The sequence below is a fragment of the Panthera tigris genome, chromosome D3, assembly GCF_018350195.1.
Source record: "Panthera tigris isolate Pti1 chromosome D3, P.tigris_Pti1_mat1.1, whole genome shotgun sequence".
NCBI lineage: Eukaryota > Metazoa > Chordata > Mammalia > Carnivora > Felidae > Panthera > Panthera tigris.
The window spans coordinates 46136994-46161945 of record NC_056671.1 but is presented as its reverse complement, the minus strand read 5'-3'; the positions used below and the strand labels follow the sequence as shown (position 1 = coordinate 46161945).

Here is a 24952-nt window from a genome sequence, read left to right as displayed (position 1 = left end):
AAAGCATCCCTCTTGTATTGATAACATGAGTGTATCCAGTTGCTGAACACTTAATAGTTAATATCCATGCATCTTATTGTATGTAAAATAGGTCTCAATTAAAAACAAAATGGGTGCACCCATGTTCATAGCAGCATCCTTCACTATAACCAAAAGGTGGAAGTAACCTAAATGTCCATCAACAGATGAATGGACAAGCTAAATATGGTATATACACAATGAAATATTATTCATCCTTTAAAAGGAAGGAAATTCTGACACACGTTACAACATGAATGAACCTTGAGGACATTACTCTAAGTGAAAGAAACCAGTTGCAAAAAGACAAATACTGTGTGATTCCACTTATATGAAGTACCTAGAGTCATCAAGTTCATAACACAGAAAAGGGAATGGGGGTTGCCAGGGGCTAGGGGAGGAAGGAACCCGGAGCTGTTGTTTAATAGGTATAAAGCTTCAGTGTTGCAAGATAAAAGTGAGTTCTGGAGATTGCACAGTTAAGACAGTAAATGTTATATTCTGTGTGTTTTACCACAATGAAAAGAAAAGAAAAAAAACAAGGATTTAAAAACGTACATCCCCTGATCTCATTAGACCAGGGATGACAAACAAGTTTAATTTCTTTTGCTAACTCTAATCAATTATTCACGGATGCCTGGGGCACCACCTGGGTATGGGGGCCCGCATCCCAGATCATCCAAGGCACTGTGATCGATTAGCTATGTCTGCCACGGGCTGGTTGGGGCACGTGCAAGCAAGTACAGGACCAGAGGAGGGGAGAAATACACACACCATTTATTTGTTGACAGTGAAACATTCCTATGGAGGGCAAGGACTTAGAAATATTTAATGAGACGCAAGCATCTACTGAAACAATGAGACATTCACAAGGCTAAAAAAAAATGTGTACAATGTACTTACAGTTTTTCAGGATTGTTTGCATTGCACTCTTCTGCATGGCCATTGCAAACACACCGCCCGCCAATGCTGATGTCCTTTATGCTGTAATAATACTATATAACAGAAGACAGCAGCGACCCGTTTTACTAAGCAGCAACAAACTTTCCTCATCTGTAACTCACACCTGTATTGACCTTCTTCCCTTTCATCCTGTATTCTTGAGCCTACCTTAACTCAAAAGGGAGCCGCATTTGGATGTAACTTTTCTTACAAAATAAACACACTCCTCAATCAAATGTCCTAGCATATTGCTGAATTTGTGCACCTTTAAAAGTCCAAGGCTTTAAATGCATGGAGAGAAATTGCCTTGGAAAGTAAGCACGCCCTATGATAGCTTTTTGGAAAAGGATTAAGTGAGTCCCAGGTCACTTTTTTATGTCAGTCTGGGTTTCATAAATCCAACACATTTATTTACCAAAAATAAATTTATAATATCAAAAATGTTGCACCTACTACATGCCGGCTTGGGGAAAGGAAAGAATATTGACAGTGATGGAGCAGATACAGTGTCTAGGCTTACCGGGCCACCAGCAGCTGTGAATGCCTAGCTAGCTCAGGGTTAGTAAGAATGAAGGCAGCGTTCAAGCTCCAAAGGGCCAGACAGAGCAAGCTTCAGACTCCCCTCCCCAGGGGTCAGCCCCTAGACCAGGCCACAGATCTGGGAGACCATGTCAGCGGCCAGGCATGCCTCCGGTATGCTGGAGACCTCCCTGCTAGCAACGACAGGTGGCACAATCTACCAGCTCCTTTCCTTCTCAGACTCAGCAGAAGCCGCACAGGCCCCAGCGAGGAATCTGTGGGGTGTAGAATAATCTTTCTCATGAGGCCGTGCTGCCAGTGAGAAGACCTCGCTGTCAGCGAGGAAGTCTTTGAATTCACAAGGACGAGAGGACTTTTGTATCTTTGTGTTGCTGCTGTGCCCATCAGTCACCTTACAGCACTCTATTCACTCCATGGAAGGGTTCTGTTCTGATTTCCACACTAACACCTGTTGAAGTATCTTACTAAGTCTTACTAAGTCTGAAGATATTAACAATCCCTGTTATTAACATGGATAAATTCAGTATTAAAGGGCTTTCTAGGACAGGTTAACACTAAGAGCTCTCACGCTGATCGTCATAGAAGTTTCTCTCTACCCATGTGTTAAGGGCAGCAAGCAGCAAGCAGCAAGGGAGAGAAGCCCTCAGTCAGACTTCACCGCAGCAGCACACAGGAGAGAGTGTGATGTTCTGGTCTATTCTGTTCCTCCACTTCAAGAGGCAAACTAGATTGGCATGAGGGGTGTCCAGATTATATGTGAGATGAGCCCCATAAAAAGTTCCTTCACAGAGACGACTATGTTCACCTAAGTAAAAAATACACGTACCTGTGAGTAACGGATCTTGCAACCTCCAAAAAGACGATTAAAGGGAAAAGATGGTGAGGTGCATTTGTATCAAGGTTCCAAAATATCTGGGGACTGTAAACCCAGTCTGGCTACAGTCTACCCAAAAGCCCAGCTCTCTCCTTCATCCTGGGATCCAGTGTAGCCCCCACCTACAGCGGCTCAGAGAGAGCTAAGGGGGCACAAATGCAGCAGGCAAGCCACCTACACCCAAGATGACCTCTCTTTCTAGAAAATGATCAAAACTGTAGCAAAACCTACTTATCTCTCTGCCTTCCTCTTCCAGCTCTCTGATATTACCTACACAAGAAGCCAAACTCAGTAAGATACACTGTACATCTTCCATTCACCCTTCCAGGTCCACTCTTCAGGACCACCTTTTTCTTTCTGCCTTCTGCTCTGGGGCTAAACTTTATGGGCTACAGCAAGGATCTCTTGCCCACTGGCTTCCTGTTGGGTTTGGCCAGTGGGAGGCACCAGCAGGAGATCAGAGGGTGGGAGAAGAGTGAGTTCAAGATATTTATTCTGCTGGCTCCCTCTCTGCCCAGGACGCAGGGGTACCATCCTGACACTGAGAGTAACAGATGTCTACCCAATGCAGTAGACATCACTAGTGCTCACAATACCCGTCTCCTCCACTGTGGCTGGATTACATTACCCAGCCTCCAGCACACGGCGGCGGGGGGGGGGGGGGGGGGGGGGGGGGCGGCCGCTACACCGCCAATTCTTGCCAATGGAGGTCACCAGTGTGGTCAGGAGCAGGTGGGTCTTCTCTATGCACTCTCTTTCCTCATCTGCTGACCAGGTGCAGGGGATCTAGAGGTGGACTCTGAGGTCCTACAGGATGCCTGTACCTCTAGATAAAAGAGTGTGCTTCCCCGAATGACTGCGTGGAGTCGATTCCACCTGCTGCCCACACTGGACTGTGACATGAACAAAAAATTAACCTTTATTTTGTTATGCCCCTGAGACTTGGGGATTATTTGTCAGAATAGCAGGCTAACACGAGAGGGGCTGTCATCTTTGACTTCGTCCTCTTCGAATAGAATGATTTTTCTTCAACAACTAAACTTCAAAGTTACATCTAGTATTTCATACAAGAACAACTCCTATACCGACACCATTACTGGCTGTAAAGATTACTTGAAAGGCAGTTAATTTGATAAGCAAAAAAAAAAGGTAACAGAAACTGTTCTGTAGGCACTTAGAAACACTACTCACCCGCCGAGTGACGGTTGGATCTCTCTGTGCTTTGGAAATGAGGTGTCCAAGAAGGGTGTTGGTTCGGAGAAAACACAGGCGGATGTTTGTAGCCTTTGTGAACTCCCTCAGGGTGTGAGAGAAAGTAAAATTTTTTGCACCTGGCCGGCCATTTATCAAGGACACCACAATCTAAAATAGTCACACACAGAAGGGAACAAAGTCCTTTCATGAAAATACAGCCACAAGTAACTAAAAATAACATTTTTTTTTTAGTTTGGTGTCTTTGAGCCATTAGAGTTTGTAGGTGGTCTTGGGTCTTGTTTACGTCTAAAAATATCATTGCTAGTTTTGTCTTTCCTTCCCACTTCCAGTTCCAAATTCTGGCTATCTCTCCTTAAAACCTGGGCTCTCAAAAATTGTTACCATTTCATTTTCAAACCCTTTGTTCTATCAGTGTAGTTATGGGGTTGTAATACTATGAAATGTTGAAAATATAAATATAATCTATAAATCTATAAATCTTAAAATCTATAAATATAAGAAAACAACTTTTGGTTGCATTGAAGAAACAAAGCTCAAGTTACCTAAAAACCTAAATGAGGTTGAAGAAAGGAAGTCTCTGGATATAGAGTTGACTGTGGAAAGGACAAAAAGATCTATACAAAACCCAGGTTTGGTTTTAAAGCCTGAAGTGATGAAGTCCAAGTGCCAACAATAAGAGACAGGAACCACTCATCAGCCATTGGAAGATACTGGATAGAGTTGCTCAAGAAAGATCTCTCCACCTAAAACAGGGAGACTGCCATCCTTAAAGAAGCTCATTTGAGGGGTACCTGGGTGGTTCAGTTGGCTAAGCATCCTACTCTTGATTTCAGCTCAGGTCATGATCTCCTGGTTTGTGAGATCTAGCCCCGCATCAGGCTTCACGATAACGGATGACCATGCAGAGCCTGCTTGGGATTCTCTCTCCCTCTCTCTCTGCCCTTCCCCCGCTCGCAAGCATGTGCTTGCATCCACGCACATGCGCCCTCTCTCCCTCTTTCTCAAAATAAATAAACTTAAAAACAAAAAGTTCATTTGAAAACTCATTTCATGCTCATGATGGCCTCACTTTCCAGGGAATTCTTCTCCAATTTTCGCCATTCTATTTTCCCATCTCCCATAACAATGGCCTAGCTGGCTTCACTAGGACCAAATGCAACTCCAAAGGGACAGCAATTCTTTTCTCCCTTATGGATGATTCTCACCCTGCCCAGAAGGACCAGGGATTCATGCTGTCACCTACTCTTCATCTCCTTACTCTTACAGGGGATATTTATTTGTGAAGCAGTGGGAGGGGTCTTCACCTCAATCACCAGCAACCACTTTTTCAACATTGCACCAGAAAAGACAGTTCAAGACCTGTGAGCCTTGAATCCAGAGTCCTGACTTCCAAAGAATTTGAGTCCTCAAATAGAACTTCCAATGTCAATTATACCTCAATTAAAAAAAAAAAAAAAAGGAATTTCCAACCCAACTCATTCTGGGAGTCTGCAGTGTGAATTCTTTACTAGTTAGTTCTAAGTTCTGGTTTCCGTCGTGATCTATGTTAGATATTGAAAGTGCAAGTTTCACAGTTATGGAAACTTTTATATCCTCATGTTCATTTCTGAGTCTTATCTCTCCCATCTTCCCGTATCGACTTACCTCACCATTTTCCAAAGGTACAATCCGGGAATATTCAGTAGTACAAAGTACATCATCATCTTGGCTGATAGCCATATTTGCATTCTGCCCAAATTGTTCCAAACAATCTACTTTAGAGTCTAGGAATAAAAGATTTTAACACTATAAAATAAAATATTATGATATTATTGTAAATCTCTTAAGAAATCTTATGTATCCAGGGCGTCTAGGTGGCTGGGTTGGTGGAGCCTCTGACTCTTGATTTTGGCTCAGGTCATGATCTCACAGTTCGTGGGATCAAGCCCCATGTCAGGCTCTGTACTGACAGCATGGAGCCTGCTTGAGATTCTCTCTCTCTTCCTCTCTCTCGCTCTCAAAATAAATAAACATTTTTAAAAATAAGAAAAAAGTAAAGAAATCTTACATTTTCTTAAAAAAATCCGTCAGAAGGAAAGAACAGAGAAACATTTAAGGTTTTTAGACAAAAGCTTAAACTAAAGTTTTTAATTCATGAAAGAAAATACCAAGCCATGTCAGGCCACTTTCTTCCAACAGAAATGTGTGGAGATGTGGTTCTAACTCCTCACTCCTCATTAGGCAAGTTTACCCTCTAAGGAGCATTCATGGAAAGCCCAGTGACTTTGTAAGCAAAATTTCTATCCGCCTCAATTCATCATAGGGTTCAGAGACACTGACACTCTTCATTAGTTGAAGATAACAGGGTCAAGGTAAATAATGTGAGATGCAGGATCCATGAAGATGAAACTTAGTCCCTAATTCTACATAAAAGGAAAAGGACTGGAGCTATGGCCCAGTTACAGGTACACTGCTTCTTCCTAAACAGTGGTAAAAGGTTTATCATAAGAGGCATTTCAACCTCAGTTCCGCATGTGTATCCTTGGAATTAATGCATGCATGCTTGAGTAACAAGAATGTACTGAGAGTAAACCAGAAAGTTAAAATTGACCCGTCCCTAATTAGCCAAACTGAGAGACTAATTTTCTAGTTAAATCCAGTGTTGATCTGTTGCAAATAATTAAAGTACCTCATAACATAGTCATAAGCAAGGTTACTTACGAGCAAAGTATTGCCAAGGTGAGTAGGTGCTTCCAAAGTCTACAGATCTTTCCAAGACCCAAAGATCAGGGCGAGGAGAATTTGCAAATTTGATTATAATATAGGCCACATGGAAAAGCTGATAAAGCAAAGGAGATACAGTTATTATACAACCTTGACCATCTCTATGTGATGCTGATCCAAGGAAACACATCAAGCCACCCCTCTCCCAAGATCCAGATCCTATTTATAACTGCCTACAGGGCAACTCTGTCTCAGTGCAGACTCTCAAGCTTATGGTGTTCAAAACCAAATCATCATTTTTCTTTCTCCACCAGATCTATACACGAATCTTTGTCACACCTTATTCATTTCATCCTTGATTTTTAACAAGGCTACACAGTATCTTAAAGCCTTTATCTTCGAAAAATCTTGTATCAAGCAAACAACCATCTTGTGCTAAGCTCTCCCAGGACCAAGAACCAACAGTACAGCCCAGAGTGTCTCCCAGGAGTGCCACGGCCCCTGGTCCCAGGTCTTGGAGAGCTCACAGCTGCAGAACTGAGAGCAAAGCAACTCTTTGGTAGAGTAATAGTACCTCCTTCCCCTGCATCATCTCCACTGTCTCCTTTTTTCTGGATTGTTCTCCCTCTTTTTGATTTTCTCGTTCATTCTCATTACTCTTTTGCCCATGGCCAGAACCATGCATAAGTATGGAAGAGACACGGGGAGACTTTGGTCCTTTCTTTGCCGTCCCCCTGATGAATCGCAACATGCCTCCCACAATGGACCTCAGGCATCCTTGCAAATCTACTCTTACCCTTCCCTGAAAACTTATATGGCTTGGATTTTGAACCCTGAAAGTCTATGTATTTCCCAAAGAGCCTGATACGACAATAAACACAGGTGTTAAATATGTTAACATGTCAAGGAACAAGGATTATCTCTACCCCCCCATGCTCTCCACCCCCCGCACTCCCTGACCCAAGTAACAGAGCCACCAGTGACTCTCAGAAGAGGATTCCCCCACCTTATTAACTAGCCCAATAGAGCAATTTGAACAATGAGTGTGTCTAGTTAGAGAAAGAGGCAGTACTCAGACTTTGTGAGATCCTTTCATTTCTTAGGGACAAAATAAGGGGGTTTCCTCTTTATATTTTTTTACATACAATGATATGGTAAGAGTCACATATTTTAAAAAATTAAAAAGTCTAGGGGTGCCTGGGTGGTTCGGTTGGTTGAGCAGCTGACTTCAGCTCAGGTCATGATCTCACGGCTCGAAGGCTCATGAGTTCGAGCCCCACATCGGGCTCTGTGCTGACAGCTCAGAGCCTGAAGCCTGCTTCAGATTCTGTGTCTCCCTCTCTCTGCCCCTCCCCCACTAGTACTCTGCCTCCCTCCCTCTCTCTCTCTCAAAAATAAATCTTAAAAAAAAAAAGTCTTAGAACTAGCAGCTAGTTGTAAATGCTCCAAACCTGGTACTAGAAGCCAAAATCTTTGGGACAATGGTTTTCAAATTTCAGTCTCAGGACCCATGCACACTTCTTACAGTTATTGAGAACTTTTAAAAGCTTTTGTTTATATGGGTTATATCTCTTGGTAATGTACCCATATTAAATATAAAAGCAGAGAAAATTGAAAAATCTATTACCAATTCACTTAAAATAATAATAAACCCACTACATGTTAACATAAACACCATATTTTTATAAAAAAAAAAAAATTACTACCTTTTCCAAAACTTAAAAACTGTACAGAGAGTAGTGGCTTCACTTTACATTTTTAAAGCCTCTTTAAATGTGTGCATTAATAGAAGACATTTGGATTCTCACACTGCTTCTGTATTGTTTTGATTGAAGTATTTAAAGAAAATCTGGCTTCACATAGATCTGTTATGGGAAAGGGGAGGATCTCAAAGCTTGTGGACCTCCTGAAAGGTCTTGGGGACCTCAAAGGGTTCCAAGCCACACTGTGAGAACCACTGCTCTTGGTCACAGAGATTACCCTTTGCCCTAAGAAGCCCCTTGGCTTATTCTCTGCAGAAGGAAGAATTGTCACACCAATGACTGAAAACCCTAAATTCAGCCAGTTCTGTCCCAAACACTTGTTCTTTGATCTTGAAAAAAAGCCGCTTCACTGGCTCAGATTAATGTTCCCAGATTATTTACTGATCCTTGGAAATAAATGATCCAACCTCATGGAGAAAAACCGATTAGGAATTGTAAGGTATTCTGAAAACCATAATCTATTCTAAAGATAGAAATAATTTCCAAAAGACACATACCATTATTACATAGTGAAGAAATTCAGAGGAAATCCCAGAACTCCAAGTTTGGAAAATCACTACAAATGTATTTCCCTGAAAACTATTTGCATATCTCTTAGGCCACATCAAAGTAAGACCGCCTTTAGATATGAGTAAGATAGGATATAAAGGAAACATTTCTGGATACAGGAATCATTCAAAGCATTCTTAACCTCTTCCCTCAAAATTCCACAATCATAGCACACACACACACCACAAAGAACAACAGATTTACTTAATAGTTTATGATCTAACAGTTACTATGTTCCAGGTACTACGTGAGACACCTCACAAACATTCTCTCTTAAGAAGTTAAGTAACATGTCCAAGTATTCTAGGCCTAAAATCCTGAGCCTATGTGTATTCTACTCACTGATCATTAGCTAAGCCATAGAATCTAAGAGGTACTTAATAGTTGACCTGTTTCATCCTAGAGGGAGTAAATTATCAGAAAACTTCCAAATACCATTATTGCCAATCACCCTAAGATTCCATTATAGGGAGCCTGGAGATGGGGAGCTATGTTATAATACATCTCGAGGATTATTTGAGTGCATTGGTTTTTCCAAAGCTGCACTTTCTGCTACTGAAAACCTCAAATAAATAAAACAGTCTCGGTGGCTCAGAAGGGATACTCTTTTTGTTTCACTTCATCCTGTTCCAAGGTAATGTCTCCTTTCTTTCTGGATTGTTCTCCCTCTTTCTGATTTGGATTTCATTGGATTGGATTTGACCTGGATTGTGCTCCCTCTGAAGCAAGCACAGCAGTTAAAAATTCCAAATCTAGGAGCCAGTGCAGACATGCCTCAGTGTGCTTCCCCCCACCACCTGCCAACCTTTGGAAGCCTGCCACCTGGTCTAATTTAATAAGCCTACTGATCCTACCAACTCGTCTTCCAGTGCCCATGGGATGGGACATCCCTTCCATTTTCATCTCAGGAACTGGTTTCTGAGGTTCCTCAACGCATGTTTAAGTGCCCCGACTGTTGCTAGGGTGCACTTTGTTTCTTCTGACCCCATCTGCATGACCAGACCCTATGGTTTCTCTATCACCACCACCACCGCTGTGTAACCTGCAGTCAATTCTCGCTGAGAACTCCAGCTCTGCAGCAAATGTCCTCTGAGATTCAAAATGTCACTGCAAGGCAAAGTGAGTGGTCCCCAAAGTGGGTTTGCAGTTCGGTTCATTCAAGTCAAGCCAACAGGTATGAATTTATTTATTTTTTTTTTTTACTTGATGATTTAAAATCACGTGCCTTTTAAATGGCTCCTTCCAGGGGTGTCTGGGTGGCTCAGTTGGTTAAGCGTCCAACTTCAGCTCAGGTCATGATCTCACAGCTTGTGAGTTCGAGCTCCACATCAGGCTCTGTGCTGACAGCTCAGAGCCTGGAGCCTGCCTCAGATTCTGTGTCGCCCTCTCTCTCTGTTCCTACCCTGCTCACACTGTCTCTCTCTCTCTCAAAAATAAACATTAAAAATAAATAAATAAATAAATAAATAAATAAATAAAGGGCTCCTTCTGTTAAACTCCCATTATTAGTTACTTATGCTTGTTCCTTGATCACTCACAATTCTTCAAAGCATTCATGAGTGACTTATGAGATTCACAGACGTAAACAAGGGCCCTTCATGAGGCTAGGAAGTGCCAGACTATGAAAGCTCTAGAAGCAGAAAAGCAGGGGCAGAGCTGTGCAATTCAGAGAAATAATATTTGGGAGTCAAAGATAAGGAGGAAGAAATGACCAGGAAGAACTGAGCTGTAGTCTTTTCTCCATGTGATTTTGGAATGAGCTGCAGAGGCCTTGAACTTCATGATCAATCAGTTGGAGATACAAAGTAGTCTTTTAAATAATGTTTCAAGAAGCAGGTAATAGGGGCGCCTGGGTGGCTCAGTCGGTTGAGCGTCTGACTTCAGCTCAGGTCATGATCTTGCAGTTCATGAGTTTGAGCCCCGCGTTGGGCTCTGTGCTGACAGCTGAGAGCCTGGAGCCTGCTTCAGATTCTCTGTCTCCCTCTCTCTGCCCCTTCCCCACTCATGCTCTCTCTCTCTGTCTCTCAAAAATGAATAAACGTTAAAAAAATTTAAAAAAAAAAGAAGCAGGTAATAATAATAGGTAGAGTGTGAGGCACTTTGATTTCAAATGTCTCTAAAGTGAGCAGGTGAGACAAGATGGCATCATCTGACCTTTGCTTCTCTGCCAATGCTCACCAGTCTGAAGCCTCTGAGATTCCAGCTCACTACAGCCCATGATTTCAGGGCCTTCCCAGATGGCCACGTAGTACATGTTCAATAAATACTGTGGATAGATGCATGGACGGATGGATATTAAAGTTGTGTAGCTGCCTCCAAGTTCAGGAGGCAGAGGTGAACCCCCAAGTGTTCTAGTTAGTGCCCAAGCTCGGTGGACTGCTAAGGGTGCAGGAGAACCAACCCCCTGCACTGAATCCTTTGCCTTGCCACCCGCTGGGCACGTGACTCTAAGCACCTCCCTGAACCACTCTGAGATTTTATGTCCTTGCCCATAAAATAGTAACATAAAATGATCATAAAAAATATTTGTCAAGTAAATAAGAAGCAATAACATCCATGTCATACAAAGTTTATGTTCTCATCTAAAAGAGCACCTATCATGCTCTGTGGCATATATTCACTTTCATCTGTTGTTCCCACATTTGTGTCTTAATCACTCCTGTATCCTCAGAATAGGTGCTTAATAAATGTTGTTGAATTGAAATGAAATTCATAAATGGGACACGCGAAATTGCAAAATGCTATGCAAATGTATCTAAAGTCATATCTGGAATTAGCTTCTCGCTCAACTAGACAGCACACCCTCCACCAAAAGTCTTAAGTTTGTGATATGAAATTAGTCTGCTCTAACAGCTTTAGGATTTGATAAGCATATTGCTCCACAAAGTGGAGTAAAATTTCTAATTCACTTTTCCAACGTTTTATTTTGCATGATTTTCAACCCTCCAGGAAAGCTCAAAGAATGGTACAATGGACATCTATATGTTTTTCATCAGATGCACAAAACGTTAACATTTTGCCATACTTGTGCTCTCTCTCACGTATGTTCTTTCTGCATGTGCACATGCACACACACACACACACACACACGCACACACATACACACACTCTGTGTTTGAATCTTTGCAAGTAAGTTTCAGACATCATTATGCTTCACCTCTATTTCAGCAGGTATATCCCAAGAACATGGACTTTTCTACACACTCTCAACATTTTGATGTCTAAGAAATTTTTACCATTTGTACAAAAACATTATCTAACACACTGTCCATATTCAAATTTCCCTGATTCTCCTAACAATACCCATTGGATTCCAATCCAGGATTACATGCATCATGTACCTATTAAGTCTTTTGTGTCCTATAACCTAGAGCAGTCCCCCCATGGTTTTTGTCTTTCCTGACATTGACATTAAGAAGAGTCCACGTCCTTTCTGTCACAGAAGGGTCCACAATCTGAATTTGCCTGATTATTTTCTCATGATCTGATTAAGCATTTTGGCAAGACTACTTCTTGCATTACCTTTCTTCTCATGGCATCACGCCAGGGGGCACAAGATGCCAGGTGGTCCTATTATCAGTGATGCTATGTTTGATCCTCTGTCTAATGAGGTGTCCACCCGATTTCCCCCATCATTATCTTTTTACCTTTGTCATTAATCAGTAACCTGTGAAGAGGCACCTTCAAACATTTAGTTTCTATTAGCTAAATTATAAACATTCCCACTCTCCATGTAAAAATACGAATACGAGTTAGGAAAAGTAAGGCCCAAAATATGGAACAAAACCATTAAACTTCTTCTATGTCTGGTGCCCATTTAGAAAGCTTATCTATGGAGCTAATTCTATAGACAAAAATGTTAATTGCGAAGGAAAAATGCAGATCGAGTGAAATTAAACTCTATTTTGGTAACCTTGTTTGAGAACGTCTTACAAAATGAAATATAATCCTCATAAAACAATCAAGGCCAATGATGAAAACACAACTCACCTGGCCTGAAAAAAGGATCCTTTTAATCATGGTCCAAAGAACACATCTGCCAATGGCAGAACAAAGTCACCCCTTTCTTGTAAGTTTATCATCACCTGGGGCTGAAAAACCCAGTCTCTGGCACCATCAAAAAGACTGTGCTCAGGAGAAAAGTCACTTTGTCCCTCCGTGCCTCTTACTGTCTCCCAGAAGCACCTGCTCACCTGTGAGGAGGGAACGTGGATCATTTCAGAAACTTACAGGAAGGGACTCAAGAGGTCCCTAGGTCAACCTCTCACCCAGGTTAAGAACCTTCACCCAAGAATCTCTTTTTGAGAGGAAACCCACAGCATTGCTGACAAGTTCCAGCCATTATCTTTCCATGGTGTTTTGTCAAAAACTTTCTCTCCTAAGTCCACTTCCCCTGCCTTGGAGTAACACAGATCTCCACTCTTTATCCCACATGACAGCCTGCCCAGGGTTTAAATACCAACAACCATGTTTCCCTGGGTTCTTTTTAAGGAATTAAAATTCCAGTCAGCAGGAGGCAAAGACAGGGGTAGAAAGTGGAAAGGAGAGAAGAATCAAGTCTCTCATTTCCTCATTAAAAATAACTACAATAGCCTGAGAAATAGCAACCCTAAAGCAAAATTGAGTCTAAAGATTTGGAACACTCCAATAACTTGGAAAATGACAAGCCTACTATTTTTTTAATGGAAGATTTCAAGAAAAAAATTGAAAGAGAAAAGGTCAAACACTTGCATCTATATCTTATTTCTGGTGAGTTCTTAACTCTGGAGAAAAAAATGATTAATGCCGTAGAGCAGGATTTTCAGTCCTTGTGGATTTTAAGCATTATTCCCCAAGTAGACTCAAAGTGCAGAATTTGAGACTAGCACATGTTGCTCAGGAACATTTTATCTACAAGTAACAATTTACAAAATGGTGGTGGTTTTAAATAAGCTGAAGCCCCCTGGAATCTAAGAACTCTGGGTCCAATTTCCTAGTAACACCTTATATTTTATCCTGCTCTGGTTACTCTAACTGTCCGAAATTTTTTTTTTTTTTGTCTAGGGCCTGATTCTCCCTGTAAAACTCAGGGAGTTTTCTGTAAGAAAACTGCCCGTGGCATTTGGTTCACTCACTGAACTGAAAAGCAGCCTAGGAATTTGTCTGACAAACTATACAGAACAAGGGAAATTTCACAGTCAGGATCTTTCAAGGTAAAGAGGTTTCACTAATGTAATGTTAATTACCAAAGACTAAGTCATCAAACTCTTCCCTGAATCTGGTTAAAATTTTTTAGACTCAGTGATTCCTGAAAATAGATTGATTTCTATAAATGGCTTATATCAGGCTTCAACAAAATATTTCTCGGTCATGGTGATTTGTCTTCAATCAGATTCCAAACTATGTGACTGTCACTTTTCATAAAGATCACACCCTCCTTGGGGCACCTGGGTGGCTCAGTCGGTTGAGCTTCCAACTCTTGATTTCAGCTCAGGTTATGATCCCCAAGTCATAAGATCAAGCCCCGCGTCAGGCTGCGAGGTAAGTGTGGAGCCTACTTGGGATCCTCTCTCTCTCTCTCTCTCTCTCTCTCTCTCTCTCTCTGCCCCTCCCCTACTCATTTTCTCTCTTTCTCAAATAAAAAAAATTTTTTTAATTAAAAAAAAAAAGATCACACCCTCCAGAATGTCCCAGGCTCTTCCTCTTGACAAATATCTTTCTACCTAGAGAGTTGTAACATTTTGGGCCTGTACTCATAATGGTCCTTTCCTACTCTTATGGGCTATCGTATTCCCTTTTCCTCTGTTACTTCTTTAAGTTCACCAACCATGGCTATATCATAGTTTTACCTAAGGCTAAAATTATCCTTTTGGCTGTGTCCAACGATCTTCCTGATGACAGGGCACCTCAGAAACCTTTTCGACAACAGTTGTAAGTGTCTGTAGAGCATAATGGTGGTCACCTAGATTTTATTACATGAACTTAAGAATAACAGAATGAAGTTTAAGCTGACATGTCATTTCAGACCAGCTGGGCTACAGATTAAATATTCTTAGAACTCATCCTTTGGCCAAAAGGGGTCTTTACCTCCTGAACACTAAATCCCCTGGTGTGGTTCTCCAAGGTTCTCTCCAGCTGGGGTGTGTGGAGAATGTAAAGAGACATTTTCCTGGTTGTCACAACAACAAACCCAAATAAAGGAAGAGACCATGCATCTGCATCGGCATCATCTCCACCCTGAGAAAGATCACAGCCAGTCCCGGGTGAGGACGCTGCTTCCCGGGTGTCTGGGACCTGCCGTCCAGAGTACCAGTGGAGAGGCAGCCACGTCACAGGCATTTGTCTTATGTTTATTGAGACTTTTGAGGACCTGAATGCCCTTCCCACCTTATGAATCTGAGGCTGGGAACGGAATGCACCTTCTAACCTTAGAAGCTGAAAATGCCAGCTTCCTGACTCCTGTGGCAGGTAAGGCAATATGAGTACATGACCCAGGCTCAGCTAATCAGAAGTCTCCTTCCAAGATTTTACTCCTAGAGCAAGTGACAGAAAGAGGTAGGGGCACAGACAATGAAGAATTCTTTCTGGAAGCAACAAAGATGGCAGTACCATCTGGCTTCTAGGGATAGTTGCAGACCCTAGCACAGGTGTACTGAGTCCAGAGTCCAGACTCAGGGCTGACTGTTCATCAGTACCTGCTGCCGCAAGTGGCATTCGGCCACAGCTGTGTCCTTTGCAGACCCGCCTATGGGTCAGACCGTGCGAAACCTTTGCTTCTGCCCATTCTCTGAGCCTGATTCTCCGTGCTCTTGAAAACCCCTCCCGCTACCTCACCTCTGCTCCTTCCACTCTCAGAGGTGACCTCTTCTCTTTCACAGGGAAAATGAGAACTACCAGAAAGGGACTGCCTTCCCTTCCCTTTGCAAATCGATGAGCCATTTGCAACTACACATCTTCTTTTTCCCTCTGGACCAATGGAGGGAGGAGCCTCTTCTTGTCTAAAGCCAATCCCTTCCTCGGGACTCTGGGTCCCCTCCCGCCTTCTGCTGTATCTTTCCTATCAGCTTTTAAAGTCTCTTCCATCTCGAAGTCAGGAAAAGCTTCTCCTTCCATCCAAACCCCCTCCTCCCCTCGCAGAGCACTTCTTGTAAGAGTATGCACTGTCTTGTCCGTTGCTCACCTCTCACTCACTCCCAGCTCACCCAGGGTTAGATCTCAGTCTTTCCTCACTCATACAACACTATCCCCACATCATACCGTGACTCTCGGTATTTATTTCTCTAGCCCAGACGTTCATGGAAACTTCAGACCCACATTACAACTATCTGCTCCACACCACCTGAAAGACCTCACCTCCTTCTCAACTCAGCAGGACCCAGTGAAGCCTGATCCCAGCCCCCTCACCCCCGAGCCTGCTAATTCCTCTTTAATCCATGGGTCTCAGCGAAGCCTTCTCTCTAGTGAGTCCTCTGTATTTTATGCTTTCTGGAGCATCCTGTTTTTCCTTTAAAACACTCCTTACAGGATAACTAAATAAATATTCATAGCTAGAGTGTTCATGGCCTAGTGAATACAGGATGGGTGTCTGATTATCCTGCCCACTCAGGAACTGCAACAGGAATCCTCTGGCTACACGTAGCTTAGGTCAGGGCAGTGCCCGGACTTTGCCTGGATGAGGGTGGGGCTGGTAGGTGGCCAAAACCCTAAGGATTGCACTTACTTGGCATAAAACGGGACAGCTCAAAGTCACCTTCACTGTATGGAAACAGTGCCTCTTGGCTGAGCTCTCAGATCTGGACACGAGATGGCCTCTTGTGTCCCAAAGGATCCCACTCAAATGCCCTGGCTCCTGCGGACCAGAGCAAGCACTTTCATAGCCAGACAAATGTATGGCACATTGTGAAGCTGCAGGGTAGGCAGAGGCCTGGGTGTGAAGGGTCAGAGTGCAATGGGGTGAAGGGAGGTTGTGGGCAGCAGATGGAGTGTGGACAGGCTCCACGCCTGATGGCTGTCAGGAAAAGTGGGTTCTGTGCCCATCTCAGCATCTGCCAGAGTCAGTAACCTTGGGTCAATTTCTGAAATCCACCCCCAGGTGAGACACAGTTATGAATTTAAGCAGGGATTCAAGCCTGCCCCAGACAGGATGTGGGGTGGAACCTGAGGGAAGAGGGCAGGGTGACCAGACACAGCCACGGCAGATGTAGGTTAAGCCCAGAAACCGGAGCCAGTGGCCCCGAGCTAATGGGCTCCAGGTGAATGTGAGAGCAATGATACTCCACCCTGCACACTGGCAGAGAAGGGGACTGCGGTGGGGGAGTGGTCGGTGGGGACACCTTCCATGCCCACAGGACCCATCCCACTCAATGCCAACCACCACCTCGCGGGAACGAGGTCTGAGTCTGAAGATGGTAGGTGGGGTGAGTGACTAGGCCTTCTAGAAAGGTGGGTCTGAGGGTGGAGGGTGGGTAGAGCCCCAAGTTCCATCATCAAACCTCCACACGATGACCCACCCCCTCTCTCATTTCCCATGGGTCCACCCCTACCCACTCCCTTCCCCTTCCTGCTCTTCCTTCCGGAAGCCTCTCCCCAACCCAAGGCACCTTTGTCCCTGTGCCCCAAAAGCTACACAGAAAGGGAGGATTATACCATAACGTTAATGCCATCCCATCTTGCAAACATGGCACATGACAGCCATTTTAGCTACACAAGGGACTAAATGGGTTTTTAAGACATAGCTCAGGAAGTCCTTTTTATAACATGTTTTTTTTTTTTTTTTTCTGGGGGAAAAATGCAACACGAGTTCTAAATACCTGATGCAGCTTTTAGCACACACCTCATTTATACTTGTATATGATTTCCCCTAAGGCGACATTCCATTAATTAAATGAATGTGAAAGACCATCTCACTAATGACTGTACAAACACCAAACCTGCCGTAGTGATCAGACGCAAAGAAATGGACACACATACAGTCTCAATGCACTTTCAAAAAACATAAAGTTCGTGAATATGGAAGACATCAAACCAGATGTCACAGCACATTTATACAAAGTATACGTGTGTATATATGTATACATACATGCGTGTGTGAATATATATACGCGTGTATGAATACATACACGTATTCGTGCCCATGTACACACAGTCACACTCATTAGAATGGTGACAGTCAATAGACTGGTTACACTGCAGCTGACAATCAACAGAGAATCTCAGGGATTAAATCTGCATCTCACTCACGCCAGACGTCTCTTGAGGGTGGACTCGGCTCTACACCCTCCTCACATGGGGACACAAACCAATAGAACCCCTACTATCTGGAACACCACTGAGGCGGGGAGGGAACAGGGTGCATCACACACCAAGTCGGGTCCCAGGACCATGCTTCCCTTCAAAGACATGGCCCAGTGCAGCTCTACTGGACATCCTGGCAAGCTAGAAATGCAGAGGTGCTGATGCTTACAGGACCCCGGGTCCTACCAATTTGGCCCCACAGCCCCTGCTAGGTTGGAAGTCAATGGTAGAAGCTGAGACTTCAGAGGAGTTGAGTTCTCTCTCCTTTTGCCCACACCACCCACGGTGGACACAAAAGGCAACTCTACCAGAGAGAAGAAGTGTTCAACTCTGGACATTCAGCCACGCTGGGGGACGGTAGGATACTGCAGCGCTCTCAAAATTAGGTGTGCATTAGAAGCAGCTGGGGAGCATCTTAAAATGCAGATTCCCAGGATACTATTCTAGAAACTCTAATTCAGTAGGTCTGCAGTGAGGCCTAGAAACAGAGCTTAAAGCAAAAGGAAAACACACAAGCCCCTGTACAAAGGCAAGAAAAAAAGGTGCCTTTAACACTACTAAAGTACACTTTTTCCTTCCTTCCATAATTTCTTTCTTGGCCAATCATGATTTTTCATTTGCTATTTAATGCTGGACTCCCTTGGGCAAGAAGATCGTCCCTGGGTGAGAGCAGACCCTCACAGGCACCAGGGGACTTTGCCCTGCCACTGGCTGTGTACACACCAGGATCCTCCTCCCTAAAACTGCTGGGTTGATACAACGCACCACACTGTGCTCTGGGCAAGGACAAGAGGCCAATCTCCCCTTCCTATGGACATACTACCCCAACCTACACAGACGGGCGACTCCTGAGCGACTAGAATTTCCCCACAGAAATGTGCCTGATACCTGGATGCAGGATGGGCGAGAGACTCATTCCTGTCAAGCTGCCCATGGCTCCAGTGCCTTGAGACAGGGGTGGCCCTGCCATGCCCCTCCTTGGCGTGGTGTGCATGTAGCCAAACCTCCATGCACCTGCTCTCAGACCCCAGCCAGGATGGCAGGGGGGAGACGGGGAGGAGGAAGAGAAGGTAGGAGATATGGAAGCACCAGGCCTTAGGGGAGCAGATGGCCAAGAACCTGTCCAGACTGGAAGATGATCCATAAGCCAGCATATCCTCCATTGTCCTATTGGACTTCACTTACAAAACACAAACTCAAACATAAAATTATTAAGAATCTCAGGATGACATTAACTCCCAAGCAGGGGTCCCCCTTCTGAGCACAGGGATTCAAGACTAACTTGGAGAAACACTGACCTAAAGACAGGCTCATCCAGAAGAGGGTAATCAAGAAAAGTCCCAACACCAAGAGTAGGACAAAAGGATAGAGACTCTGACAGCCATCCACTACTCCAGGCAGAGAGCCCCTCCATGTTCTAGAATTTGACGTCAGGGTCCCAACCACAGACTACAGGCTCTCACAGAACTGCTAAAAGAAAACAAGACTCTAAGGCCCAGACAGATGATCACGATGGACTCGTCGGCGTGACCAACCATTCTGGTTTGCCTGGCACTGCCTTAGTTTCACTGGTGAAAATCCTACATCCCAGAAAACATCTCGATCCCCAGAAAACCAAGACAGTTGGTTGCACTATGAGCAGGGCCAATATTGGCCCGACAACCTATTTATCTTTGAATGACTAATGGAAAGGCTGCTTCCTTGTGAAATCTTCCCCAAATATACCAAACAAAGATGCTTTCGCTCTCTGAGACAGGGAAACAAGGACTCCATAAAAATCTACTTTTTGCTCCTTTTCCTGCTTTGATTCTTGCTAGGAAGTGCACCCCAACCCCCCTTTCTACACGCCTCACAATGCAAATAGCATATGACTTCCTTGTAAGGGACAGGAGTTAATGATTTCTCTAGAATAGATAACATCTAAGGAAGGACTAGGTGAGAATGACCAGCCAAAGCTCTCATAGGCCATTCCAGACCACCAGCCTAAACATCTCAATGCCAACCCCCCCTGACTCCCAGGACTAACAACTGGGCCTTTGTCTTTGTTCTAACAGGTTCCTGAATGCCTGAAAGGACACATACACCAGGCCACAATCCTCAATAAAAACCCCCAGAGACTGAACAAAGACAAGACTCAGGCTCCTTTCCTGAGTCTCCCTGAAGCCCCATCTGTATCTGCTCTATATCTTCAATAAACTCTGCTCTCACTTCCTGCTGGCTCAAATTTGATTTCTATCCTATGCAAAGCCAAGGACCCTCTTGCCTGGTCCCACAGGGCGCCCTCTGGGTCCCCAGACCTGGCCTGCTGGCATCATCTCCATGGTAGTTATACTTATCAGGACGCACACTAATTCTTTTTCATGAATTTGACTCCCCAAGAAGAATGTGAAGTCCCAGAAGACATAGGAGGGATCCTATGGTATTGTAATGTATAAGAAATACATATTTGGTCCTGTCCCGTTTCTGACACACACTTCTGAAAACCCTCGGAATTTCCTAAATGATAAGAGAGCTAAATGTGCCTTTTGTTATATTAATGAGGTTTCTCGGAAAGCCTCTAGGTCACCCAGGGGCGGGGACTAGCTGCCAGAGTAACTTACCCCATGATTATAGGGTTGGACCTTCCAGTCCCACCCCCCCCCCAACCTTTCTAGAGGGAAAAGGGGCTGGAGGTTCAATCTATCACCAGTGACCAGTGATTTAATCAGTCGTGCCTGTGTAATAGATCTTCCATAAAAACCCAAAAGGAGAGAGTTCAGAGAGCTTCAGGGTGGGTGAGCGCATGAGGCTTTGGGGAGAGTGGCACACCCAGAGAGAGAATGGAAGCCCCATGTCCTTTCCTACACACTTGTCCAAGGCATCTCTTCCATCCACCTGTTCCTGAGTTCTATCCTTTTCTAATAAACTGGTAATCTAGCAAATTAAACATTTCTCTGAGTTTGGTGAGCCAATCTGGCAAATTAATCAAGCCAGAAGAGGGAGTTGCTAGAACCTCCAATCTGTAACTGGTAGGTCAGAAGCACAGGTGATGGGGCACCTGGATGGCTCAGTCCATTGAGCGTCCAGTTTTGGCTCAGGTCATGATCTTACCGTTTGTGAGTTCGAGCCCCACATCGGGCTTGCGGGAGGCTGCTTGGGATCCTCAGTCCCCTTCTCTTTCTGCCCCTCTCCCATACATGCATGTGCACTCTCTCAAAACTCAGTAAACATTTAAAAAAAAAAAAAAAGAAAATGATTTTAAAAAAGAAGCACAGATGACAACCTAGACTTGCCACTGGGGTCTGAAGTGGGGGTGGGGCACAGTCTTGTAGGACTGAATCTTTAACCTGTGGGATCTGATGCTATCCATTTCCAGGAAGACCGTGTCAAAATTGAGTTGAATTGTAGGACACCCAGCTAGTGTCCAAGAACCGCTTGGATGTCTTGGATGTGTGGGGGGAAACCACACACATTGGAACCAGAGTCGAAATTCGAAATCCCATCACAAATGCCTGGGAAAGAGAAGGGGGATGGAGAGGACCCAGCGGCTAAGGTATGATGCAATGTCCCAATGGCAGTGGGGCAGTGGGGCACCAAGCCAAGTGCCGCTCACTGAGCTGGAAACCCCAGGGTTTCCAGAGCCTTTGCTCTGCAACTTGGGCTGCAGCTTAGTCCCAGAACCTGAAAGTCTGTCTCTGCTGGGCTTAGTGCCCTGAGCATCAGGAAATGCAGGGTCAAGAAATAGGAAAAAACGGACAAGTGACTGCGGCCGCAAGTGAAAAAAAATCAAAAGGTGCCACCTTCAAGGACTGGTCGAATAGAATTACTAAAATAATAAGAAAAAGGAGAAGGAAGAGGCAAGACTAGCATTTACTGAGGATTTAGATGTGCCAGGGATGAAGGCTTTTATGTTTCAGTAGCCTTTACAATAAGCCTAGTCCGTTGGAACTAATATTATCTCTGCTTCATAGATGCAGAAACTGAAGTCTGGAGAAGATGCAGAACATGTCTATAGTCACACTGTGAGTAAGGAACCAAGTGCCGACTGAGTCCACATCTGTCTGGGCTTCCATGCAATTAGCCATCTTGCTGTTGGGGACAGCTAAGGGCCCGACAGGGCTAATGCTGGGGAGCTTGCTCCTTTCTTCAAGGGGGTCTCTCCTCCCCGGGTGCTTCGGCCCATGCCAGAAGTTGCTGCACAGCATGATTTTCTAACACCTGTGTGTAGCATGCTCAAGAAAGCCAGAAACAGGAGGAATATAAAGAGTTCCTTGGCTGCAAGGATGCTTTGCCCCAAGCCCTGGGTCACTGTGTCCCTAGCATAGTGTCTGTTATCATTCACAAGCCCCTTTAGGAGATTTTGCCTGCTCCTCCCGGACCACATCTTGCACCAGGGGTCTGGCTTCTTCTCCACCGCCCGCCCTGCTTTCAGGTCAGCCTTCGCTTTGCTTTCCAGCTTCCAGGGAGACCTGATAATAAGCAGGGTGTCCTCCAGTCCCTTGCTGCTCAGAGTGTGGCCCACCGGCCAGCAACAGTGACATCACTGGAAAGCGGCTCAGAAATGCAGAGTCTAAGGTCACGCCTGCAGACCTCTGAGTCAGAAATGTTATTTGAATCGATGACTCAGATGTGCATTCAAGTTTAAGAAGCACTGGCCCAGCCCATAATATATATCCTTTTTTCCACCAGGGGCACATTGCCAGCACTCCTCTTTCTCCCACGGAAACCTGATCTTGAGTGAATCTGAAGTCAGTGTGTTTGTTTTTTTTTCTCCCAACATTAGCCTTTTAACAGCTTTATCCTCAGCTAAAGGAATTCCATGCTTGGTGAACAGCCAAACCATCTCTAGAGAGAGCTGATGGTGTTTTTCTTGCAATGGACTATATGTCTTCTCCAGGCCATGATTACAGACCAGTTTTGGGAGGTGCAATCAATCTCTTTGTGCAAGTCTACCTTCCATAGGAATACATGTTGAGTAAGAAGTTGCAGCATAGAACATACGTTATTAAGCCCCAACTGTTCTCCAAAATAAGCAACAACTCTTAACAAGAGGAGAAATAATGGCTAACAAGAGATACAACGTGGGTGGCAAGGGGTCGTTGGAAAGAATGCCTCAGGGAGACGTTATGAGTCATGGTATGACTACTTAGAATGAATCCCTATATATTTAGAAACAAACCTGCTCTCAGCTATCAACACATACATCATTTTCCTACTGTCACTGGAAACATTTAGGAGCAAAAGAAAAAAAATATCTGGGGATGAAACAGTACAATAGCTAATGAGGCCTTATAATTAAAGGATATAGTTACCCTAGAGGGAAAAAAAAAACACCATTATCAAATCAGCACTATAAGAAAACAGCTGAGTAAGAGCAAACCCTTTGTCCTTTATTATAAAAGGAAAATTATAACCTGGCCTGCTCTTCACACAGCCTTTGATGCTTGGCCATTCTGCCTGATGGTGCACATCTCTGTGACAATTCACTTAGAAAGAAGCAAAATTCAAAACTGAGCCACACCAGCTTACAAAGCTTGAATGGTTTCTACAGAAAGGCAGTGCACTTCTGTCACAGACTATGAGTCTGGAGTTCTCTCTTGTCCAACAAGAGAGAAGATGCAGAATTGAATACGAGAGAGGCTAATGTCCGGAAAGAGAGAAGAGTACTGAACAGGGGTTTCGTCTCTGTATGTATTGAGCTCATAAGATATTACTTACATGGTGAATGTGAAGAAAAGATTTTACACAATTGGACATGGAGAAAACAATCAGACACTAATCATTGTCAGATTAACAATAAGATAAACAATCAGACACTAATCAGTGTCAGAAGCAAAGGGTCTGAGGGGAAAGTGGAGTTTGTGATCAAGGTACAACAGTATATTGGCATCAGATGGAAAGTAATTTCCTGCAGGTGATAGATACAACAAGTTATTCATGATCCCATTAGAGTATCTCGCAAGCTAACCTCAGGTACGTTTTCCCCATGGTGGTGGCTTTCCACCCTAAGCTTTTTTCCTTTTTTTTTAATTTAATGTTTATTCATTTTTGATAGAGAAAGACAGAATGTGAGCCGGGGAGGGGCAGAGAGAGAGGGAGACACAGTATCCGAAGCAGGCTCCAGGCTGTGAGCTGTCAGTACAGAGCCAAACATGGGGCTCGAACTCATGAACTGCAAGATCATGACCTGAGCCGAAGTCAGACGCTTAACCAACTGAGCCACCCAGGCACCCCACCCTAAGCTTTTTTCTAACCCATTTATGTAAGCAGAACCTATTTCCCCACACACTTCCAAAATGACTCAACAATATCACTTAGCACTACAAAATAAGAAATATTTCTATGTGAATATATAAATGTTTCAGGCTTTGGATAATCATTAAGTAAGGTAAAATACATCTTGACCGTTAACTCTAAGTGGCAACCAAATGTACTAGCAATGAAAACGGTGATTTTCTTTTACTGTTTCATCAATATATTGCTTGTAGCCATCTACATCCCTTTTGTTTAAACAAAAACAAACAGTGGGGTGGGATATAAAGCTCTAAATCCTAAAGGATGTAAAGAAATTAATAAAAATCAAAACCAAACAAAAAGGAGTGAAAGGACAGTTACTGGTAGGGATGTGATGTGAAGCCCATAGTGAAGTTTGCGCACAAAATGCCGGTCACGAAGCTCTAGGCACTTCCATGGCAGAACCAAACACTTCCCCTAGTAGCCAATATAAAGAGGGAAACCAGACCGCAGTGTCCAAATGTTTGTTTTGGTCTTTAATGCCCCTCAGAAGTGCAACTGTTTGGGGAACCAAAGGGATTTCTCAAATGGACCTTCCAAGGGACAACTGTGGAAAGTGACGGACAACATTCTGAGCAAGGGCTAGCAGTTATAACCACTCACAGGGCCATGAGCATTTCATGGAGCCAGAGCACAGACAGACCCAAGTGTCATGTGTCATTACTGCATGACCCTGCAGCTGGACTGCAGGGTGCAAACCCTGAGTCTACCGCATGCTCACCTGTGACCAACAGCCACAGTTTATGTAACACCATCGGGATGCATATCTCTGAGCTTCAGTTTCCTTTTCTAGAAGCGAGGA

General features: G+C 44.0%; 1 protein-coding gene across 4 annotated transcripts in view; it reads right to left on the bottom strand.

Moving 5' to 3' along the window:
• The window catches only part of LAMA3 (laminin subunit alpha 3), a 274575-nt gene that overhangs the window by 194724 nt on the left and 54899 nt on the right, over positions 1–24952 (bottom strand). For all 4 annotated transcript variants that reach the window (XM_042961482.1, XM_042961481.1, XM_042961480.1 and 1 more), the window contains exons 3-6: positions 6290–6407; positions 5234–5352; positions 3566–3736; positions 922–1013 (exon numbers count right to left, since the gene is read on the bottom strand). In XM_042961482.1, coding sequence (XP_042817416.1) covers positions 922–1013; positions 3566–3736; positions 5234–5352; positions 6290–6407 — 500 coding nt within the window. The remainder of the gene's footprint in view (positions 1–921; positions 1014–3565; positions 3737–5233; positions 5353–6289; positions 6408–24952) is intronic.